Here is an 18,101-nt window from a genome sequence, read left to right as displayed (position 1 = left end):
TAAATACATAAAGGATATTTGTGTTGTTTAACATTTAATTTTTGCAGGTTCACGTCATATTCTGAGTTGCATTATTTTTATTCCTTTTGAGGAATACTGAATCTGTGTGTTTTTTTTTTTTGTGAGTGAGATAAATTAATGCATATTCATATTGATTTTAGAACTACAGTAACATCATCTGATTTCTCTCAACATGGGGACAGGAGAGCTGTCAATCAATAAATTGGGGAAAAAAAAGTAACTTGTGTTACTTATTTGAAAAAGGAACTCCGATATTCTCTTGTAAATTAAAAAGTAATGCGTTTACTAGTAATGAGTTACCTGAAAAAAGTAATCTGATTACATAACTCACGTTACTTGTAATGTGTTACCCCCAACACTGGTCTTCACTGGCACTTTTGAATGCATTATGCAATTATTAATTTATAAATTTTCTTTCTTAAAAAAAACTTACTGACCCCAACCTTTTAAACAAGCTTCAATTTTCAGATTTCAAATTTCAGCTTCAGATTTATTGACCCTCCTTTTTCAGCATACATATTGTACTGTTCATGCATACTCAAAAATAAAGAGTTGACAGCAAGCATCTATTATTATCCATTACAAGGCAAACATAAATGTTATGTTTAAGCCTTTTTGCAAGGCTTATGTGGCAAGTACGTAATAATAAATTATAGTGGTAATGTTGCATCATTATGTAGGCTATGCATGTACTGCATGAACTATACGCTTACAAGTTTTAGAATACAGAGGTGTTGTGAAACTAAATTAAGTTTTTGCTGCAAGACGCCAAGAATGACAATATAAATGGACTTAAGGGGAAAAAAATTAAAGGCTACGAACGTGTAGTGTTGTATTCCCTTTAATGTGTTTAAAGTATTTAAAATGCTTGTCAAGACAGAAATTGGGCTTTGCTGCCTGCAGTTCTTTAATGTCATGTCTTTGGTTCCAGGTTGCTGGAAGAGTTTGTCAACCACATTGAGGAACTAAAACAGCTGGATGAAAGGATTCAAAGGAAGGTGGAGAAGTTGGAGCAGCAATGTCACCGTGAAGCCAAGGAGTTTGCCCACAAGGTCCAAGACCTGCAAAGAAGCAACCAAGTCAGTGGCCTATACATTTTTGCATGTATTTTAAGATGTCAAAAGACAAGGGGATCTTTGAACCATTTGGGTAGCCATATGTTACTTCACACTGAATTACATTACATGTGCCTATAAATGTACCCTATATGACCTTCACTTTCTTGTCATGTTTGTTTCAAAGGTAGCCTTCCAGCACTTCCAGGAGTTGGACGAACATATCAGTTACGTGGCCACCAAGGTGTGTCATCTGGGAGATCAGCTAGAAGGAGTCAATACACCAAGACAGAGGGCAGTGGAGGCTCAGAGACTCATGACATACTTCAACGAGTTCCTGGATGGAGAACTGCGCAGTGATGTCTTCAACAATCCGGATAAGGTCAGATTTAGATAGACTGCCTAGTAATATTACATCTTAAGTACTCAACTTCAGAAGCCGAGAGGACCACATTCAAACCACAAATGATACAAAGGGCTACAATTAAATATTGGCCTATATTTTCATTGATTTCCTGCGTAAAAAAAAAAGTCTGTTTAATTTCAAGTGTAGCTACATCATTCAGAATCTTGGGCATGATCTGAGTAAATTCAGTTGTTGTGTGGCATCAGACAGACAATGTTGTACATGAATGCGCCATCTTTTAAGGATTACAGTTAGTTGTGTTGTAAAATGTTTGTATGGTGTAGCTTCTCTTAGTCGTCGTCATTTGTGGGAGATAATGCCATTTTGGCCGATGAGCTGGTTATTTATTCATAACTGGGCATGCATGTCATAGGCTAAAAATAAATAAGTGAGGGGCCGTTTGCACCAGCTGTGGGAAAGTTAGTTGCAACGTATAGGGGCACTAAGTTATAACTTATGCACTATTAAATATTTGCATAATTACGCTAATGAAGTAAATATTTACGGAACCTTCAGGGTTGGAATAAAACACATTGATGGAATTGCATCAGTAAACTCGTGTTACCTGACAGATTTTAGTAATTTAGAGATAAATGAAAATAATGGCATTTACACTATTTTACATTTTAAGAGAACATTATGTGAACAAGTGACTTGTTAGTGGCTCTTCAACATGGACTTGGTCTAAACACCACACCTATGTGTGCATTGTGCATATCAAATAAAATCAATTTTAGTAAATAAATGTCACTTATGCTTTTTCATATCAGTATTTGTAAATGTAAGGAGAAATAAATAATGTCTGAATGTTTACACATGTTGTTTCACGATGAAGTATTATATTTCAATAGAAGCTTATTTTTACTGTTAGTTACATGAGGGGAAATTGAAGTTAAAATAAACTTTAACAGGATAAACTGAGATTCATGCCAAATTTGAAGGCTGCTATTGGTTCATTGAAGGTAAATTCCGTTATTATGTGACTACGCATTACTTTATGGAGAGTTTGTCCTACTAGCTACCTAGTTCTAGTTCTGCCTTAAGAACTAAATGGTGCAACCAAATTAAGTACATATTTAGTTACAAACTAGCTAGTAGTTACTAAGCCCCTAGCATGGACTTTATGTACCAATTTAAGTAAGAACTTACGAACAGCTGGTGCAACTCTACCCATGACAGGCCAGATCCAGTTGAGTAACTGTGGGCATATATCAATGTTGCCTATAGATTTCAGATTTTTTGGGAAAACAGGACTTTCTGGACAGAGTTCCATGTTGAAGTTGTACCCGAAACAACTGTTGCAACCAAAGCTGATAAAATTGTGTGTACGCATACCACCATAATGGATGCCTGAGGGTAATATATGTGGCCTGCTCAGATGTTGATGTACGCCAACTTAATTGGAAATGCCACTTTATAAGTTAATCTTTCAAGTCACTCGGTAATGATGTGACCAACCCTGGGTGGCAAGTCTTACATCTTCTGATGCTATTAGCATAAGGCCACCAACGTGCTTCCAGAGAGCCATGTGGGAATATACCCGCCAGACATTTCAGTATGTCTCAAGACGTACACACCTCCAGAAGAGAAAAGAGGGGAAGTGAGAGGAGCTGCCGGTGAATAGCTGAGGGGGGAAGGAGAGAAGGGAAATGGAAGGAACGAAGGCTGGGTTAATCCCTGTGAAAGGGAGGGCCGGGCCCAGGCAGTGAGGAGACAAGCGCCGGTAAAACCCCCTACTGCTGGGAGACGGCTACATCACTTACATGGGATTTAGCTAATCTTAGCTGGGGGACAGATACTTAGAAAACCTCGGCGAGGAGAGAGGAAAAGGGATGGATCCACCTCACGGGAGCACAATAATGATGTTAGCTTAGGCAGGCAGGAAAAGGAGAGTGGGAAAAGAGGATATATGGACGGTATGGCCTTTCGGATCACCTTTTTCTTCTCCTCGTCCATCGGGCTTGAAGGGAGAGGTGGGGGCTTCTTGTCAGGGTCCTGTTTTTGCCCAGACCTCCTACCTGCCTGTGGGGACAGATTATGGGAGGTGATTTACTCAGGAATTAGCCATAGTCCATTCGTAATAGTCATGAGTGAGCATAAGGTGTTGGCTGGGCAGCGACTGACGGACGGGAGTTAAGGTCTGATGATGATGAGGTTCAGGTGTGCGGGGCTGAGCTAGCTCTTATCATCCTCATGGTGGACCAGAAGAGTGAGGGACATACAGGAGAGGGACAGATTTACCGTAAGCCGATCCCCAGATTTAAGGGTGCTGCCTCTGGCCTATGTTTGTGTATTAAGGTGCCTGTCATGTAGTGACCATTTTCCCTCTCTCACCATGGTCTGTTCTCATCCCAAACAGATAAAAGAAGCTGCAGACATCATTCAGAAATTGCACCTGATTGCTCAGGAGCTGCCGTTTGATAGGTAAGCGACTTGGCCCTGATCTTGGAGGTTTGGGGAACAGTGTACAATGTTGTGCTGTACAAGAGATCATATAAACAGCATTGATTGCACGTTAAAGGCCAAAGCATACTTTGGTTTTTAATGTGTATGCTTAGTGTATGGATAAAACCAAACATATACAGTGGGGCAAAAAAGTATTTAGTCAGCCACCAATTGTGCAAGTTCTCCCACTTAAAAAGATGAGAGAGGCCTGTAATTTTCATCATAGGTATACCTCAACTATGAGAGACAAAATGAGAAAAAAAAATCCAGAAAATCTCATTGTAGGATTTTTAAAGAATTCATTGGTAAATTCCTCGGTAAAATAAGTATTTGGTCACCTACAAACAAGCAAGATTTCTGGCTCTCACAGACCTGTAACTTCTTCTTTAAGAGGCTCCTCTGTCCTCCACTCGTTACCTGTATTAATGGCATCTGTTTGAACTCATATCAGTATAAAAGATACCTGTCCACAACCTCAAAGAGTCACACTCCAAACTCCACCATGGCCAAGACCAAAGAGCTGTCAAAGGACACCACAAACAAAATTGTAGACCTGCACCAGACTGGGAAGACTGAATCTGCAATAGGAAAGCAGCTTGGTGTGAAGAAATCAAATGTGGGAGCAATTATTAGAAAATGGAAGACATACAAGACCACTGATAATCTCCCTCGATCTGGGGCTCCACGCAAGATCTCACCCCGTGGGGTCAAAATGATCACAAGAACTGAGAGCAAAAATCCCAGAACCACACGGGGGGAACTAGTGAATGACCTGCAGAGAGCTGGGACCAAAGTAACAAAGGCTACCATCAGTAACACACTGCGCCGCCAGGGACTCAAATCCTGCAGTGCCAGACGTGTCCCCCTGCTTAAGCCAGTACATGTCCAGGCCCATCTGAAGTTTGCTAGAGAGCATTTGGATGATCCAGAAGAGGATTGGGAGAATGTCATATGATCAGATGAAACCAAAATAGAACTTTTTGGTAAAAACTCAACTTGACCAGAAGAGGATTGGGAGAATGTCATATGGTCAGATGAAACCAAAATAGAACTTTTTGGTAAAAACTCAACTTGACCAGAAGAGGATTGGGAGAATGTCATATGGTCAGATAAAACCAAAATTGAACTTTTTGGTAAAAACTCAACTTGAGGAGAAAGAATGCTGAGTTGCATCCAAAGAACACCATACCTACTGTGAAGCATGGGGGTGGAAACATCATGCTTTGGGGCTGATTTTCTGCAAAGGGACCAGGACGACTGATAAGTGTAAACGAAAGAATGAATGGGGCCATGTATCGTGAGATTTTGAGTGAAAACCTCCTTCCATCAGCAAGGGCATTGAAGATGAAACGTGGCTGGGTCTTTCAGCATGACAATGATCCCAAACACACCACCCGGGCAACGAAGGAGTGGCTTCGTAAGAAGCATTTCAAGGTCCTGGAGTGGCCTAGCCAGTCTCCAGATCTCAACCCCATAGAAAATCTTTGGAGGGAGTTGAAAATCCGTGTTGCCCAGCGACAGCCCCAAAACATTACTGCTCTAGAGGAGATCTGCATGGAGGAATGGGCCAAAATACCAGCAACAGTGTGTGAAAACCTTGTGAAGACTTACAGAAAACGTTTGACCTCTGTCATTGCCAACAAAGGGTATATAACAAAGTATTGAGATGAAATTTTGTTATTGACCAAATACTTATTTTCCACCATAATTTGCAAATAAATTCTTTAAAAATCCTACAATGTGATTTTCTGGATTTTTTTTATCATTTTGTCTCTCATAGTTGAGGTATACCTATGATGAAAATTACAGGCCTCTCTCATCTTTTTAAGTGGGAGAACTTGCACAATTGGTGGCTGACTAAATACTTTTTTCCCCCACTGTAACCTTTCAAAGTATACTCCATTTGATAGCGTGCACGTACACAGGTGCTCAACACATGCAAAGTAGAAAGGTTCATCTTTGTCCATTATCTGTGCTGTTTCTCTCCATTATGATCAAGTATTTGATTAAACTAGAGTTGCAGGTATCTCTTAACCCTCTCACACAAGCACTTGTCAACACTGCCCTCTTTTGTTACTGTGGATTCTGGTACCTGTTGTTTTTCCTTTTTTTTTTTTTTTTTTACCATTTCGACTGTGAAACAATAGACTGTGATGATGCCATCTCTGCAGAACAAATAATTATGGCACAAAAATTATGTTTGCATGTTCAACCTGAGAGACCTAGAAAAATCGTATTTTATAATTTCATATTTTGATGACAAAATTAATGCATGTGCACTGCATGCATGCCCTAGCGTACATGTAAAGGTCAAAGTATACTTTGGGCTTAAAACTGAAGAGTGGAATTCTGCACCACTAGCTCCACTGAATGGAATTGCAAAAATGTTGCAGTCAAACAGGTTTTCAAAAACTTCTCCCATCTGCCTTTGGTCATATTTTAACTTCAGCTTTAAGAAAATGCAACAGGCAAAATTCAAAGCAAGCAAACGTGGTAATGCATTGACCAAGACATGACAAGTGAAAATGTCTTCATTCACATAGTTTGTTTTGACTGTGTCTGAGATTTAAGCAAAGGTTCAAACATGCTTATTGTTTTTAGTGGTCTGAAAAGAGATTTGTATAAAATTCCCTCTGTTCTTCTCTCTTTTCCATGCTTGTTTTCCTTGTTATGTCCCTATTCAGATTTTCTGACGTCAAGGCCAAGATAGCAAGTAAGCAGCTGTAGACTAAACAAGACAGCAATGTTATTTACACATCTGCTAAATATGCAGTGTTAACATAAGACCTGTGTTTATTTGAAAGGTAAATATCATGACCTTGAGCGTCAGCTGATCCAGGAGTTCACAGCAGCTCAGCGAAGGGGAGAGATTGGGCGCATGCGTGAGTTGGCAGCAGTTCTGCTACATTTTAAGGTGTGTTGGGAGATACAGTGAAGAGCCCTCGGGATCATAATACTTTTTATTTTGGACATTTGTTCATTTATAATATTAAATTATTATTTCTTATCTTATTTATTACAGGGTTATGCCCACTGTGTGGATGTCTACATCAAGCAATGCCAAGAGGTACCAGATTGAATCTGAGACTGAGAGTGTTTCTGTTCTATTTACATATCTATCAAGAAGCTAAATGTTTGTCTGTTGTATCACCAATGTCTTTTGGTGTTTGTAGGGAGCGTACATGCGGAATGATGTATTTGAAGACATTGCCATTCTGTGTCAGCGGGTTAATAAACAGGTTGGAGAGGTTTTCTGCAGTCCAGAGACTGTCATGGCTAAACTCATTCAGAGCATCTTTGAGAATAGGATACAGGTTCGTAACACATGTACACATTAACAAATTATATAATTGTGCTTGCTAAGGCTGTTGCTCATGCTTTATATAAGAGACATGAACAAATGAAATTTTGCCTGGTGGGCAATAAAAAAATCTGTAGATCCAGTCAAACTTTTTGGTCCGATCATTATGATAGGCTTTCCTACCTGCCTGTCAACATGTGTATTTGCATACCTCTGCGCATCCTGTTCGCGCAGACCTAATACGTCATCAGTGCGTTCACGTTCGCTGTGCAGACGGAGCGAGAATGGCAGGCAAACAACAACAACAACAACCTGACCTTCCTTCTTTTTTTGGTATTGTAGTACTGTTACTAACTGTACTATAAAGTTTTCTCACCGGTGAATGACACATGATGTATTGTAGTAATGTTGTCTCTGGTCGTCAGGTCTGTGTGCGTTCATGCATTCAGGAGGCATAGCTTTGGACGCCGATTTGCACAGAAAAAGTTAGCATTTTCCAAGATGTCCTACTGCACCTTTAATGGACATAGTTAAAAAGTTTTCTCTTGAAATAATTTTAGAATTTTTGTCATATAGTAAGTTGAAAGATAATTGTTAATTGTTAAAATTAGATTTTTTTTTTTTGGTATTGTTGTTATTGTTATTTTAGTTTATATTGTTTTTTTTTAGTATGTTGAGTTAAGACACAATTGTTAAATTATTGTGGATATTGATTGAGTGATATAATTTATAGATTTTTTTCCCCCATGAATATAGCCATTGCTGCTGATATATATGTGGTGTGCAGTGATGTTCTGAAATAAGGAGGCAAAGATTTTTTTTAGAATCAAATGTAAATTCATGACACAATCACATTACTTACACTATCAGAAAAAGAGGAAAAAAACAAACAAACAATAACAATTATATTATATTTTGTATTTTTACATTAACAATGTAATCAATATTCTATTTATTAAAGCCCAGTATGAATCTCAAGTTACTGTTTTTAAGCATTTTACATTTATTCCAATATAATTATTAAAGGCAGTAACAGTTTAAACTATCTATTTTATTTGGGAACTTTTGTTCAGCTATTCTTTTTAATTGTTAACTTTTAACTATTTTTGATTGATTTTAGATTTTTTTTCGGTTCATTAGTCATCAAAGCTCAGTAAATATTGGTCACAGACACATAGATTTACCTTAAATTTCACCAAGCTGATTACTTTCTTAAAAACTCCCACAGATCATGTTTTCAGGCCATTTCAAGTCTTATATAAGTGGTTATATCTAAGTGTGTGAGTTGTTTACTAATTATTTTTTTAATTAGTCTTCATAATTAATGCCATTATATTGTTCATTCAGACTGATTCATGAATGCGGAACGTACACAAACACAAGAGGCAGGATTTATCGCATGAGCCAGTCACAGCCGATCATAACCAGTCGTATCCAATCATGTCGCGATGGAGGCATTGCCTACTCTCGCGTGATTATTTTCCCCATTCACTCTCCATTACCCCCCACCCACCACATGTTTTAGGGGGTCTGTTAAAACTCAATGGGCTCAGGGGAGGCAAGAGAGACGCCCACTCCCGCTGTAACTTTACCTGCTGGAGTGGACTGTGTTTCTTTATAAAAACGAGTGATTTATACACTTTTTTTTAAATGTCATATTTTGTAATATTTGCATTGTTTTGTTTTAGTGCTAAATAATTTTCTTCTCATCCAATTTTTTTAGGAGGCACTGCCTCCCTTGTCTCCTTCGAGGAAATGCCCCTTTTTTATACATGTACATATATATATATATATATATATAAGAAAACACAATGAAGGACAAAGAAGCACGTTACATGAAATGGAACAAGTGGCAGTTGTGGAGTCTAAATCTGCATTTAGACTCCAAGACTCATGTTATAACTATAAAAGCTATCTTCACTGCACAATAAATGTCTTATTTGCATCATGTTTACACTTCGTTGATTATAATGAAAGCTTGAATGCTTCTGATTGACCATTTTGTTTATGCAGACATGTCTGTGGTTGGCTGCAATGCTCAACACTGCAAAAACATGTTGTAAATTGAAACTTTTGATGGTGCTTACAGAGCGCACACGAAAATACATGTGAAAGTATTTGAAAGCAGCTGCCTATCAACAGGTGCCACATTAATTGACTCATAAACTGACTTATGATTTTAGGCTCATGTCAAAGAAAGACTAGAGGAGACACGCCACTCTGATGTGGAGCAATACCTCAAGAACCTCTATGACCTCTATTCACGGTATCAATCAGAATTTCATTATTATTAATTATTACAATTGTTCATTTTGCTCTCATAAAACCCTGTTTTTGTCTTGTCTGAAATGGTTTAAAGTCTCAAATGTTTGTCAAATTAACTTGCTTTACTGAGCTTTTTTCACCAGCTTTGAACTGTCATAACCCGTTTGTTTCTAGGACAACGGCACTGGCTGCTAAACTCACAGACTTTAACTTGGGCTCAGACAAGCACACTTTTCTATCTAAACTGATAAAAAATATATTCTCCTGTTATCTGGAGAGCTACATAGACATGGAGCGACAATATCTGCAAAACCGCAGTGGCTTGATTCTTCAGCGCTATTATGACTCTAAGAACCACCAAAAACGTCCTGTAGGCACTGGGAGGTGAGGAACTGTTGGTTGGTTGGTTGGTTTTTTCCCCATTCTTTTTCCAGAGTTACTATGAAACCTTAGTGCTGTTTTTTTCAGATACATGTCTTTTATAGATCTCTTACCGTTACTGCCATCTCTTGTCCTCATTTTGACAGTATGCAGGAGCTAAAAGAGAGGATCAGACAACGCACTAACCGGCCTCTGGGATCCAGTATTGACACGCATGGAGAGACTTTCCTCTCACAAGAGGTTGTAGTCAACCTGTTGCAGGAAACCCGACATGCCTTTGAGAGATGCAACAAGGTATATGAATTTTAAGCACTACTTTAGTACAAAAACACCTCTAGTCTTTTGTTTCTGTTGAAAGTTGTTGGCTGATATTAGCAAGATAGATCATTTTTCTGTCTTTGTTGCAGTTGTCAGACCCAGCAGATCTACCAAAAAATGCCTTCTCTATTTTCCTGCTTTTGGTGGAGTACCTGTGTGTGGACCATATAGACTATGCGCTTGAGATTGGGCTGTCAGGTATGGCAAACACAGAACGGTTGATAGTAAAATGTTGCACAGTAATGTAATTACGGGTTTGTTTAAATCAAGGTTATTATCGTAAATTAAACTGAAAATTTAATTTTAAAAAACGTTTTCATTGACATAAATATTAACTGGAAAAAAAGCATTATGAGAATTACTAGTCAAGTCAAGTCTGCTTTATTGTCAATTCTTCCACATGTACAGCACATACACACAGAGAATTGAAATTGCGTTACTCTCAGACCCTTGGTGCATACAGATAACACTAACAGTAGAACATAAATACAGATAGATACAGATTTAAATATAAAATACAACTATACAATTATACAAATAAGGTAAAATGTAAAAAAAAATATAAAGCAGCACAAGGCGCATGGCAGATAGAGTGCAAACCAGTGAAGTGAAGTAAACAACAGTGCAGATATAATGACTCCATACTACCATTATGGAGAAAGGCCAAACACAGATGCAAAGCGGAACACAAGAAAAAAAGGGAAGATCTGAGACATTTTTAAAAGGTTGAACTTCTTGTAACTTAACATGACTTTCTAAAAATGGTAAAAAAAAAAAAAAAAAGGTTAAAGGGGTCATAGGATGCTACATGCACTTTTACAAGTTGTTTGAACTGAAATGTGTGTTGGCAGTGTGTGTACACAACCCCCCTATAATGATAAAAATCCACCCAGTGGTTTTTTGTTAATCTACTAAAATCTTTACCCCTTTCTCAAATCGAGCCGATCTCAGATCCCCTCCCACGATAGTTTGATTGGCAGTAGTGTTTCAGCACAGATTGGACTGGTGTCTTACCTCAGACCCGCCCTGAGTGAGCTGTCATCAGTCTGCCATTGTTTCACCGCCGTAGCAGATGTAGACAAGAATGACTCCTAAGCGATTGAGGTGTTCTGTTGTTGGATGTAAAAAATTAACATAGCAGTCGTCATTTACTCCCGACATCTGAACCGCTGAAGACGCAGTGGATTACATTGTTTCTGAAGGGAATGCGCCCCCGATCTACATAAATGTGTCTATGTTTGCGCGAATCATTCATGATCCAGCCTCATCTACAGAAGAAGTGAGTATAATGTTTTGTAATGAATCTTTGCAAATCGCCTTTCCTAATAATGTGCTAATTAGCAAGATTCATGATGAATGCGGCTAAAGTCAACGGTCTCTCTGAGAGCAGCTCGGAAGAGAGGGGCGGGGGCAGCAGAGCTCATTAACATTTAAAGGAAAATGCTACAAAAACGGCTTGATCTGAAAAGAGCTGTTTTTGACAGGGTAAAAAAGGTGTTTTTTACACTACCATTGAGAAATTTTAAACAAACTATGTTACAGACTTCTCATTAAGACCCTAAAGAATCATATCAACTTGTGGAAAATGGGCATCCTGTGACCCCTTTAATAAATAAATAAAATAAGCGTCCATCAAGAACAGGGGTATCAAACTCAATTCCTGGAGGGCCGGAGCCCTGCAGAGTTTAGATTCAACCCTAATTAAACACACCTGATCCAACTAATCAAATCCTTCAGGCTTATTTGAAAACTACATGAAATGTGTGTTGGAGTAGGGTTGGAACAAAACTCTGCAAGGCTCCGGCCCTCCAGGCATTGAGTTTGACACCCCTGATCAAGAGAGAACCTAAATATCAGGGAATTTTCAGATTAAAATATTAAAATCATTGAAATTGTCATTGTCATTGAAATTGTCAATGTCATTTTTTTCTAGTTTTGCTCTGTTCTGACATATTTAATCAGATAGATACTGCTCTTGTATAGAGTTAAACTTGCTAAGATAAAAGACAATGATGTGTGAACCAGACCAGTTCACAAGATTGTCTGAATTATTTATTATTGAATCAGTCTGAAAATTAATTAAAATAAGTTTGAAAAACTATTAAAGGGGTCATATGATGCTTTTTTAAAGATCATTATTTTTTGTATTTGGTGTAACCGAATATGTTGACTTGCTTTAATGTTTAAAAAACACATTATTTTTCAAATACTGTACATTATTGTAGGTCCTCTATGCCCCGCCTCTCTCAAACCAAATAATCTCCATGACCCCATGAGAAATCATAGAAATTTGTTAGTGCAGTGGGAACTGTTATTTACAAATTGGGGGAATCCAGATACTGTATACAGTCCATTACACAAAAAGCATGTTTTCCCGTCAATATAAAAACTAAATTAAAAACAATAATGTACTGAAAAACATAAAAAATGTAAAACTATTACAACCTTGGTTTAAATGGAATTGAAGTCAAATTGACACAATGATCTATTTTTTTTTTCCTGAAAAAGACAGGAGCTTTTAAGTGAAACATAATGAAATACAAATGATACCCATTAGATGTTTCATTAATTTGCGTGTTTTATGATTCTTGTAATCCTACAAAGTGGATTTCTTGTAGTCATTCAAATTCTTGTAGTCCTGCAGAATTTTACAGAGTTGTGCAGTTCAGTTTAGTCCCTGTCAGCTAGTCATGGGTCACATGGTTTATGTTCAGTTTGTTCTTTACATGATGACCACAGGAAAAAGATTAATTTATCCACAAGTGTATCCCAGTGTAGCTGTGTGCCATTAGGTTTAAATAGTAAGTTGTTATTATTATGTGTAAGTGAAACTGTAGTGCTTTGCATTCACAAAAATCAAGTCAAGAGAGTTAATTTAAAGTTTCTTACTCCAACATTGTGATGCTGATGTGGTAAATATGATAATTCTTACATGACTTGAAGGCAGCATTAGCTCCACTGCTAATCAGACACATTTGCACCAAATCACATGAATGCATCTGAAGTGGACTTTAGACGACAATACTCTTTTATTTGTATTTTGACTTGCACAGCCATCCCATCTCCAGATGCCAAAAATGCCAACCTCTACTTTTTGGATGTGGTTCAGCAGGCCAACACAATCTTTCACCTCTTTGATAAGCAGTTTAATGATCATCTTATGCCTCTTATTAGGTGAGTTTGACCGACTTTGTTTTACTAGCTTTTGTCTCTGCGACCGCTGACTGGTGTCTTTACCGTGACATTGTTTGAACTCTAACCCCTGTAGCTCCTCTCCTAAGTTGACGGAGTGCCTGCACAAGAAGAAAGAGGTGATCGAACAGATGGAGGTGAAGCTGGACACCGGGATTGATCGGTTGGTTCAAAACTCTCAGAAATCTCTGTTTAATGGAGCTTCATTCTCAATCAAAGCATATCTTTGTCTTCATCGTTGCCATTAAATGCAATTTCTGTGACCTGTTTCCTTGTTTTTAGGACACTAAATTGCATGATAGGCCAGATGAAGCACATCCTGGTGACTGAACAGAAGAAAACAGACTTCAAGCCAGAAGATGAGAACAATGTCATGATACAGTACACTACAGTAAGATCATAAAATCATGTAATTGTCTTGTGAAGCTTATATCAGTGCAGTGAAAAGATTCTGTGAATAACAGCCTGAGAAATATTAAGACTCTGTTAACGCACCGTTAACTCTGTAGAATAATTTTTAGTATTAGTAGCCACATTCTGCTTGATTTTGTTGTGTGTAATATGTCATCTGTCCTGTGCTCTTTCTTCAAGGCATGCTCAAAGGTGTGTGCCTATGTGAGCAAGCAGGTGGAGCGTGTGCGGCGGTCCATGGATGGTAAGAATGTGGACACAGTCTTGACTGAGCTGGGAGTGCGGTTCCATAGGCTGATCCACGAGCACCTGCAGCAGTTCAGCTACAGCTCCATGGGTGGTATGCTAGCCATCTGTGATGTGGCAGAATACCGCCGCTCTGCCAAAGATTTCAGGGTAAGGAGAGGTCAAAGGTCTTGTTTTTGCCACCTCATGGCATTATGTATATTTTATTCAGCAATTACTCACTCTCATCTTGTTCCAAACCCATAAGACTTTCATTCATCTTTGAAACACAAATGAAAATATTTTTAACGAAACAGAGATTTCTTTCCCTCCGTTAAATTTCCTCAAAACTTAACCGCTTCAAAAGGTGCATAAAGACATTGTAAAAGTCATCAATTTGAATGGATGGATTTAAATTATTTTGAAGAGACAAGCTTACTTGAATGTGAATATTTAATTTAGACTTTTATTCACATAAAAGCATTGATCAGTGCACATACATAGAGCTCATCAAATATAGTAAAAGCCAAACCGTAAGTGCTTGACATGCACCTGGCTCATTGGCTCTAATGGAACCTCAATCATGCTTGCGTAACATGCAAGAAGAGACATCTTTGGCTTTGTATTATAACCAGATCCATGCAAAGCTGGGAAGGTTTTTCACGTCTTCTGCATGGATTATGAGAGAAAATCTTAATTTAAATTAATTCATATATAGAAAAATGAGATAAAATGCCCTGAATGCTACATTTTATTGATTAGGAATGCAGTATACTTTTTCTATAGCGGATTTCATGTGTGGTGATGCCTTAATTCACTTCTTTTAGTATTTACCGTTTTATTTTTTGAGAGATTTCTTTCCCTCCGTTAAATTTCCTCAAAACTTTACCGCTTCAAAAGGTGCATAAAGACATTGTAAAAGTCATCAATTTGAATGGATGGATTCAAATTATTTTGAAGAGACAAGCTTACTTGAATGTGAATATTTAATTTAGACTTTTATTCACATAAAAGCATTGATCAGTGCACATACATAGAGCTCATCAAATATAGTAAAAGCCAAACCGTAAGTGCTTGACATGCACCTGGCTCATTGGCTCTAATGGAACCTCAATCATGCTTGCGTAACATGCAAGAAGAGACATCTTTGGCTTTGTATTATAACCAGATCCATGCAAAGCTGGGAAGGTTTTTCACGTCTTCTGCATGGATTATGAGAGAAAATCTTAATTTAAATTAATTCATATATAGAAAAATGAGATAAAATGCCCTGAATGCTACATTTTATTGATTAGGAATGCAGTATACTTTTTCTATAGCGGATTTCATGTGTGGTGATGCCTTAATTCACTTCTTTTAGTATTTACCGTTTTATTTTTCTTTATAAAAAATATACTAGTCTGCAAAATGAATAAAGGGGTTGTAATGTCAACTATTTATATGGTTATTTGCCAAAAAATATGCATTAATTATTATAAAATTAATTATTTTAAACAGTTTTCACCTCTTAATATTTTTGTGGATAACAGTGTTGCACAATGATTCAATAGGTTTAGATTTAAAACAGAAAGAAATTAAAGAAATTATTAGTTTTAATAGCAAGGATTCTTTAAATGAATCAAACGTGGCAGTAAAGAGATTTCATAATGTTAGAAAATATTTATTTTTCAAATAATTGTTGTTCTTTTGAGAACTTTCTATTCATCCAATAATCTGAAAAAGCTGCCTTTTTTATTCCCAATAAAGAGAGAAATTGAATACATTCCTCACCACAACCAACCAGCAATTATTTAAAAAATGGTTCACAACAGTGACATAATTAAAGCTAAACTTCTTGCTTCAATAGATGACATAAACTGTACCTATGCCTCTGCAGGAAAGTTATCATTCGCGTGTGTGGGGTTATTGAACAGCATTGTGAATTAAAGTATTTTAATTGAGAAATGGATCAATTCAACAATTTATGCTTCTTCGAATATATTAGATATGCACTAAACAGCTGCATCCACATCCTCCACAGGTTCCTCTCGTGCTCCAGCTCTTTGACACGCTTCATGCTCTGTGTAACCTCCTGGTTGTTGCCCCGGACAACCTCAAACAGGTGTGCTCTGGAGAGCAGCTGACCAACCTTGACAGGAACCTCCTCCATGCTTTCGTCCAACTGAGAGTAGATTATCGCTCAGCCCGACTGGGACGGCATTTCAGCTAATGACTGGCAGGGCTGCTCAATTACCGCACGGCCTACAGAACTGCCGTCCATTCAGAGCTGCGACAAACACAAGTGGCCAATCTTGAGTGGCTTTTGAACCGTCTTTGTCTGTGATTCAGTGTGGAAATTAAACTTTTGTGTTTAACGAACAAAAGGACAGCTGTTTCAAAGCTCAACACTTCCCAGGTTGCTCAGTTTTAAGTTGTGCGTTTTGTTCTGTATGCAGGTTTTAATGTGAGCGTAGTGTTTGGCTCATATTTTGTTTATGATATAATTTTAAAAGCATATATAATGAAGGTAGAGGGCTGTTTTGTACGTCCCCCCCGTGTCTTCGGCTTCTAATGGAGAGAGGATGATCATCTCAGTTAGATGAACTGAGGTGGGCCACTCGAATGATTCTGCCACTGGACTTGGGTGGTCAAGAGACTCATTTTTATTTGCTTTTATTTTGATTGTGCCAAATCCATCCTCTGTGGCTCTACTGGGAAGAAAGAAAGGCACGCTGCTCTGGATCAACGAGTTGGTCCAGCTCATTTCACTCAGGCTCTTGTGCACACATAGGGCTTCAAAGAGAAGACAATTACTGTTTTGAGCTGAACAATGCAGGTGTTATACAAATGTAGCCATGCTTTGAAAGGTAATTTTGTTCTAAAATAATTTCATACTCGTAAAATACCATCTTCAATGGTTTTAAACATGAGTGCATTAATTTTAAGATTCATTTAGAGATGTTTGAGGCTGAATTCTGTCCAAAAATAACAATATGCTGCCCTGCAACCTGCAAAGCTGACCTTTCCTATGCTCAAATTTAACTTCATACATGAACAACAGTTATTTTGAACTTCATTATATAAATAATCAAGTAACATATGGGTGAATTTCAAATAATTTCACCACTTTGGTTTGAGCAGATGTTGAATATATATAGTTCTGAGAATATTGTTTTAATTGGTAATCCGATAAATGTTTACATAAATCGTTTAAGTCTATTTTTCAATTTTGAATAAAAGCACGAGTTTAAAAATGACTAATCACATTCAGAGATTTCATATGAATATCGTTATTCGCTTTCCAATCTATTCACCCATTGTTTTAAGTGGAAAAATGTGGAAGTCTTATTAACAAAGTACATGAAGGAGAATATATATAATATGTATATGCGTATGTTCTTCTTGGAACAGACTTGATAAGTCTTTGAAAAAAATAGACCGTTCTCAAGGACTCATCGTTTATTCTTAACCATGAAGGTTTAGGGTAATGTCTTCTTCCCAAAGGAGTAAAATTATTCCCGCGACTTAAAAGACAAAATGGGAGAAAACTGCTTAGCTTAACCGCCCAGCAGTGTCTAAGATGTGTGCGGTCGTCACGGCCAGGAAAGGCAGAGAGAGATAGAAACGCTTCAGAGCTGAACTGAGCTTCTGTTTTCACCACAGTGTGCCGTTTCTACGATGGCAAACAGGCAAAGTTAAACAGCACTATTAATTAGGCTAATATGAATATGATCACTGCCAGGAAAATTCAATTCTCTCTGCCCTAATCACAACTGGATAGCTTGTAAAAATTATTTTGTTAGGCCCTGGTGCAAACAGCGCGGCCTTTTCCAAACATTTGAGAACTATTTGTTTTGCGTGGCGATTAGCGTTTGCTGGTAGCGAGCGCGGGAAGCGATAACCGTTGAGAGGGAACGGCTGACTCAGGGTGAGTGTGAACGCGGGCCGCTGCTGTTGTTTACTGAGGCCTGTGTGTTTGAGCAGGTGGTGAGGATTAGCGGTGCTGTCAACACTGAACGCTGGATGAAGCTCTGCTCACCCTTTCCTCAGTCTGCTCACTAGAGCTCAACATTTGAGCATTTCACTCTCACACACATATCTG

General features: G+C 37.9%; 1 protein-coding gene across 2 annotated transcripts in view; it reads left to right on the top strand.

Annotated features, from left to right (window-relative positions):
* Window positions 1–16,521, top strand: part of LOC107559889 (exocyst complex component 5-like) — a 21,723-nt gene extending 5,202 nt beyond the window's left edge. For both annotated transcript variants that reach the window (XM_016243906.1, XM_016243907.1), the window contains exons 3-18: window positions 953–1,100; window positions 1,264–1,458; window positions 3,842–3,906; window positions 6,612–6,640; window positions 6,732–6,841; window positions 6,950–6,994; window positions 7,101–7,241; window positions 9,412–9,494; window positions 9,668–9,877; window positions 10,021–10,168; window positions 10,282–10,390; window positions 13,246–13,366; window positions 13,461–13,547; window positions 13,667–13,775; window positions 13,976–14,191; window positions 16,041–16,521. In XM_016243906.1, coding sequence (XP_016099392.1) covers window positions 953–1,100; window positions 1,264–1,458; window positions 3,842–3,906; window positions 6,612–6,640; window positions 6,732–6,841; window positions 6,950–6,994; window positions 7,101–7,241; window positions 9,412–9,494; window positions 9,668–9,877; window positions 10,021–10,168; window positions 10,282–10,390; window positions 13,246–13,366; window positions 13,461–13,547; window positions 13,667–13,775; window positions 13,976–14,191; window positions 16,041–16,229 — 2,005 coding nt within the window. In that variant the 3' untranslated portion in view covers window positions 16,230–16,521. The remainder of the gene's footprint in view (window positions 1–952; window positions 1,101–1,263; window positions 1,459–3,841; window positions 3,907–6,611; window positions 6,641–6,731; window positions 6,842–6,949; window positions 6,995–7,100; window positions 7,242–9,411; window positions 9,495–9,667; window positions 9,878–10,020; window positions 10,169–10,281; window positions 10,391–13,245; window positions 13,367–13,460; window positions 13,548–13,666; window positions 13,776–13,975; window positions 14,192–16,040) is intronic.
* The last annotated feature ends 1,580 nt before the right edge of the window (window positions 16,522–18,101 follow it).

This window comes from Sinocyclocheilus grahami, unplaced genomic scaffold (assembly GCF_001515645.1).
Source record: "Sinocyclocheilus grahami isolate Dianchi unplaced genomic scaffold, SAMN03320097.WGS_v1.1 scaffold704.1, whole genome shotgun sequence".
In the NCBI taxonomy this organism is placed as follows: domain Eukaryota; kingdom Metazoa; phylum Chordata; class Actinopteri; order Cypriniformes; family Cyprinidae; genus Sinocyclocheilus; species Sinocyclocheilus grahami.
Note: the sequence above shows the minus strand (reverse complement) of the source record. Positions and strands in the feature narration are given on the sequence as shown.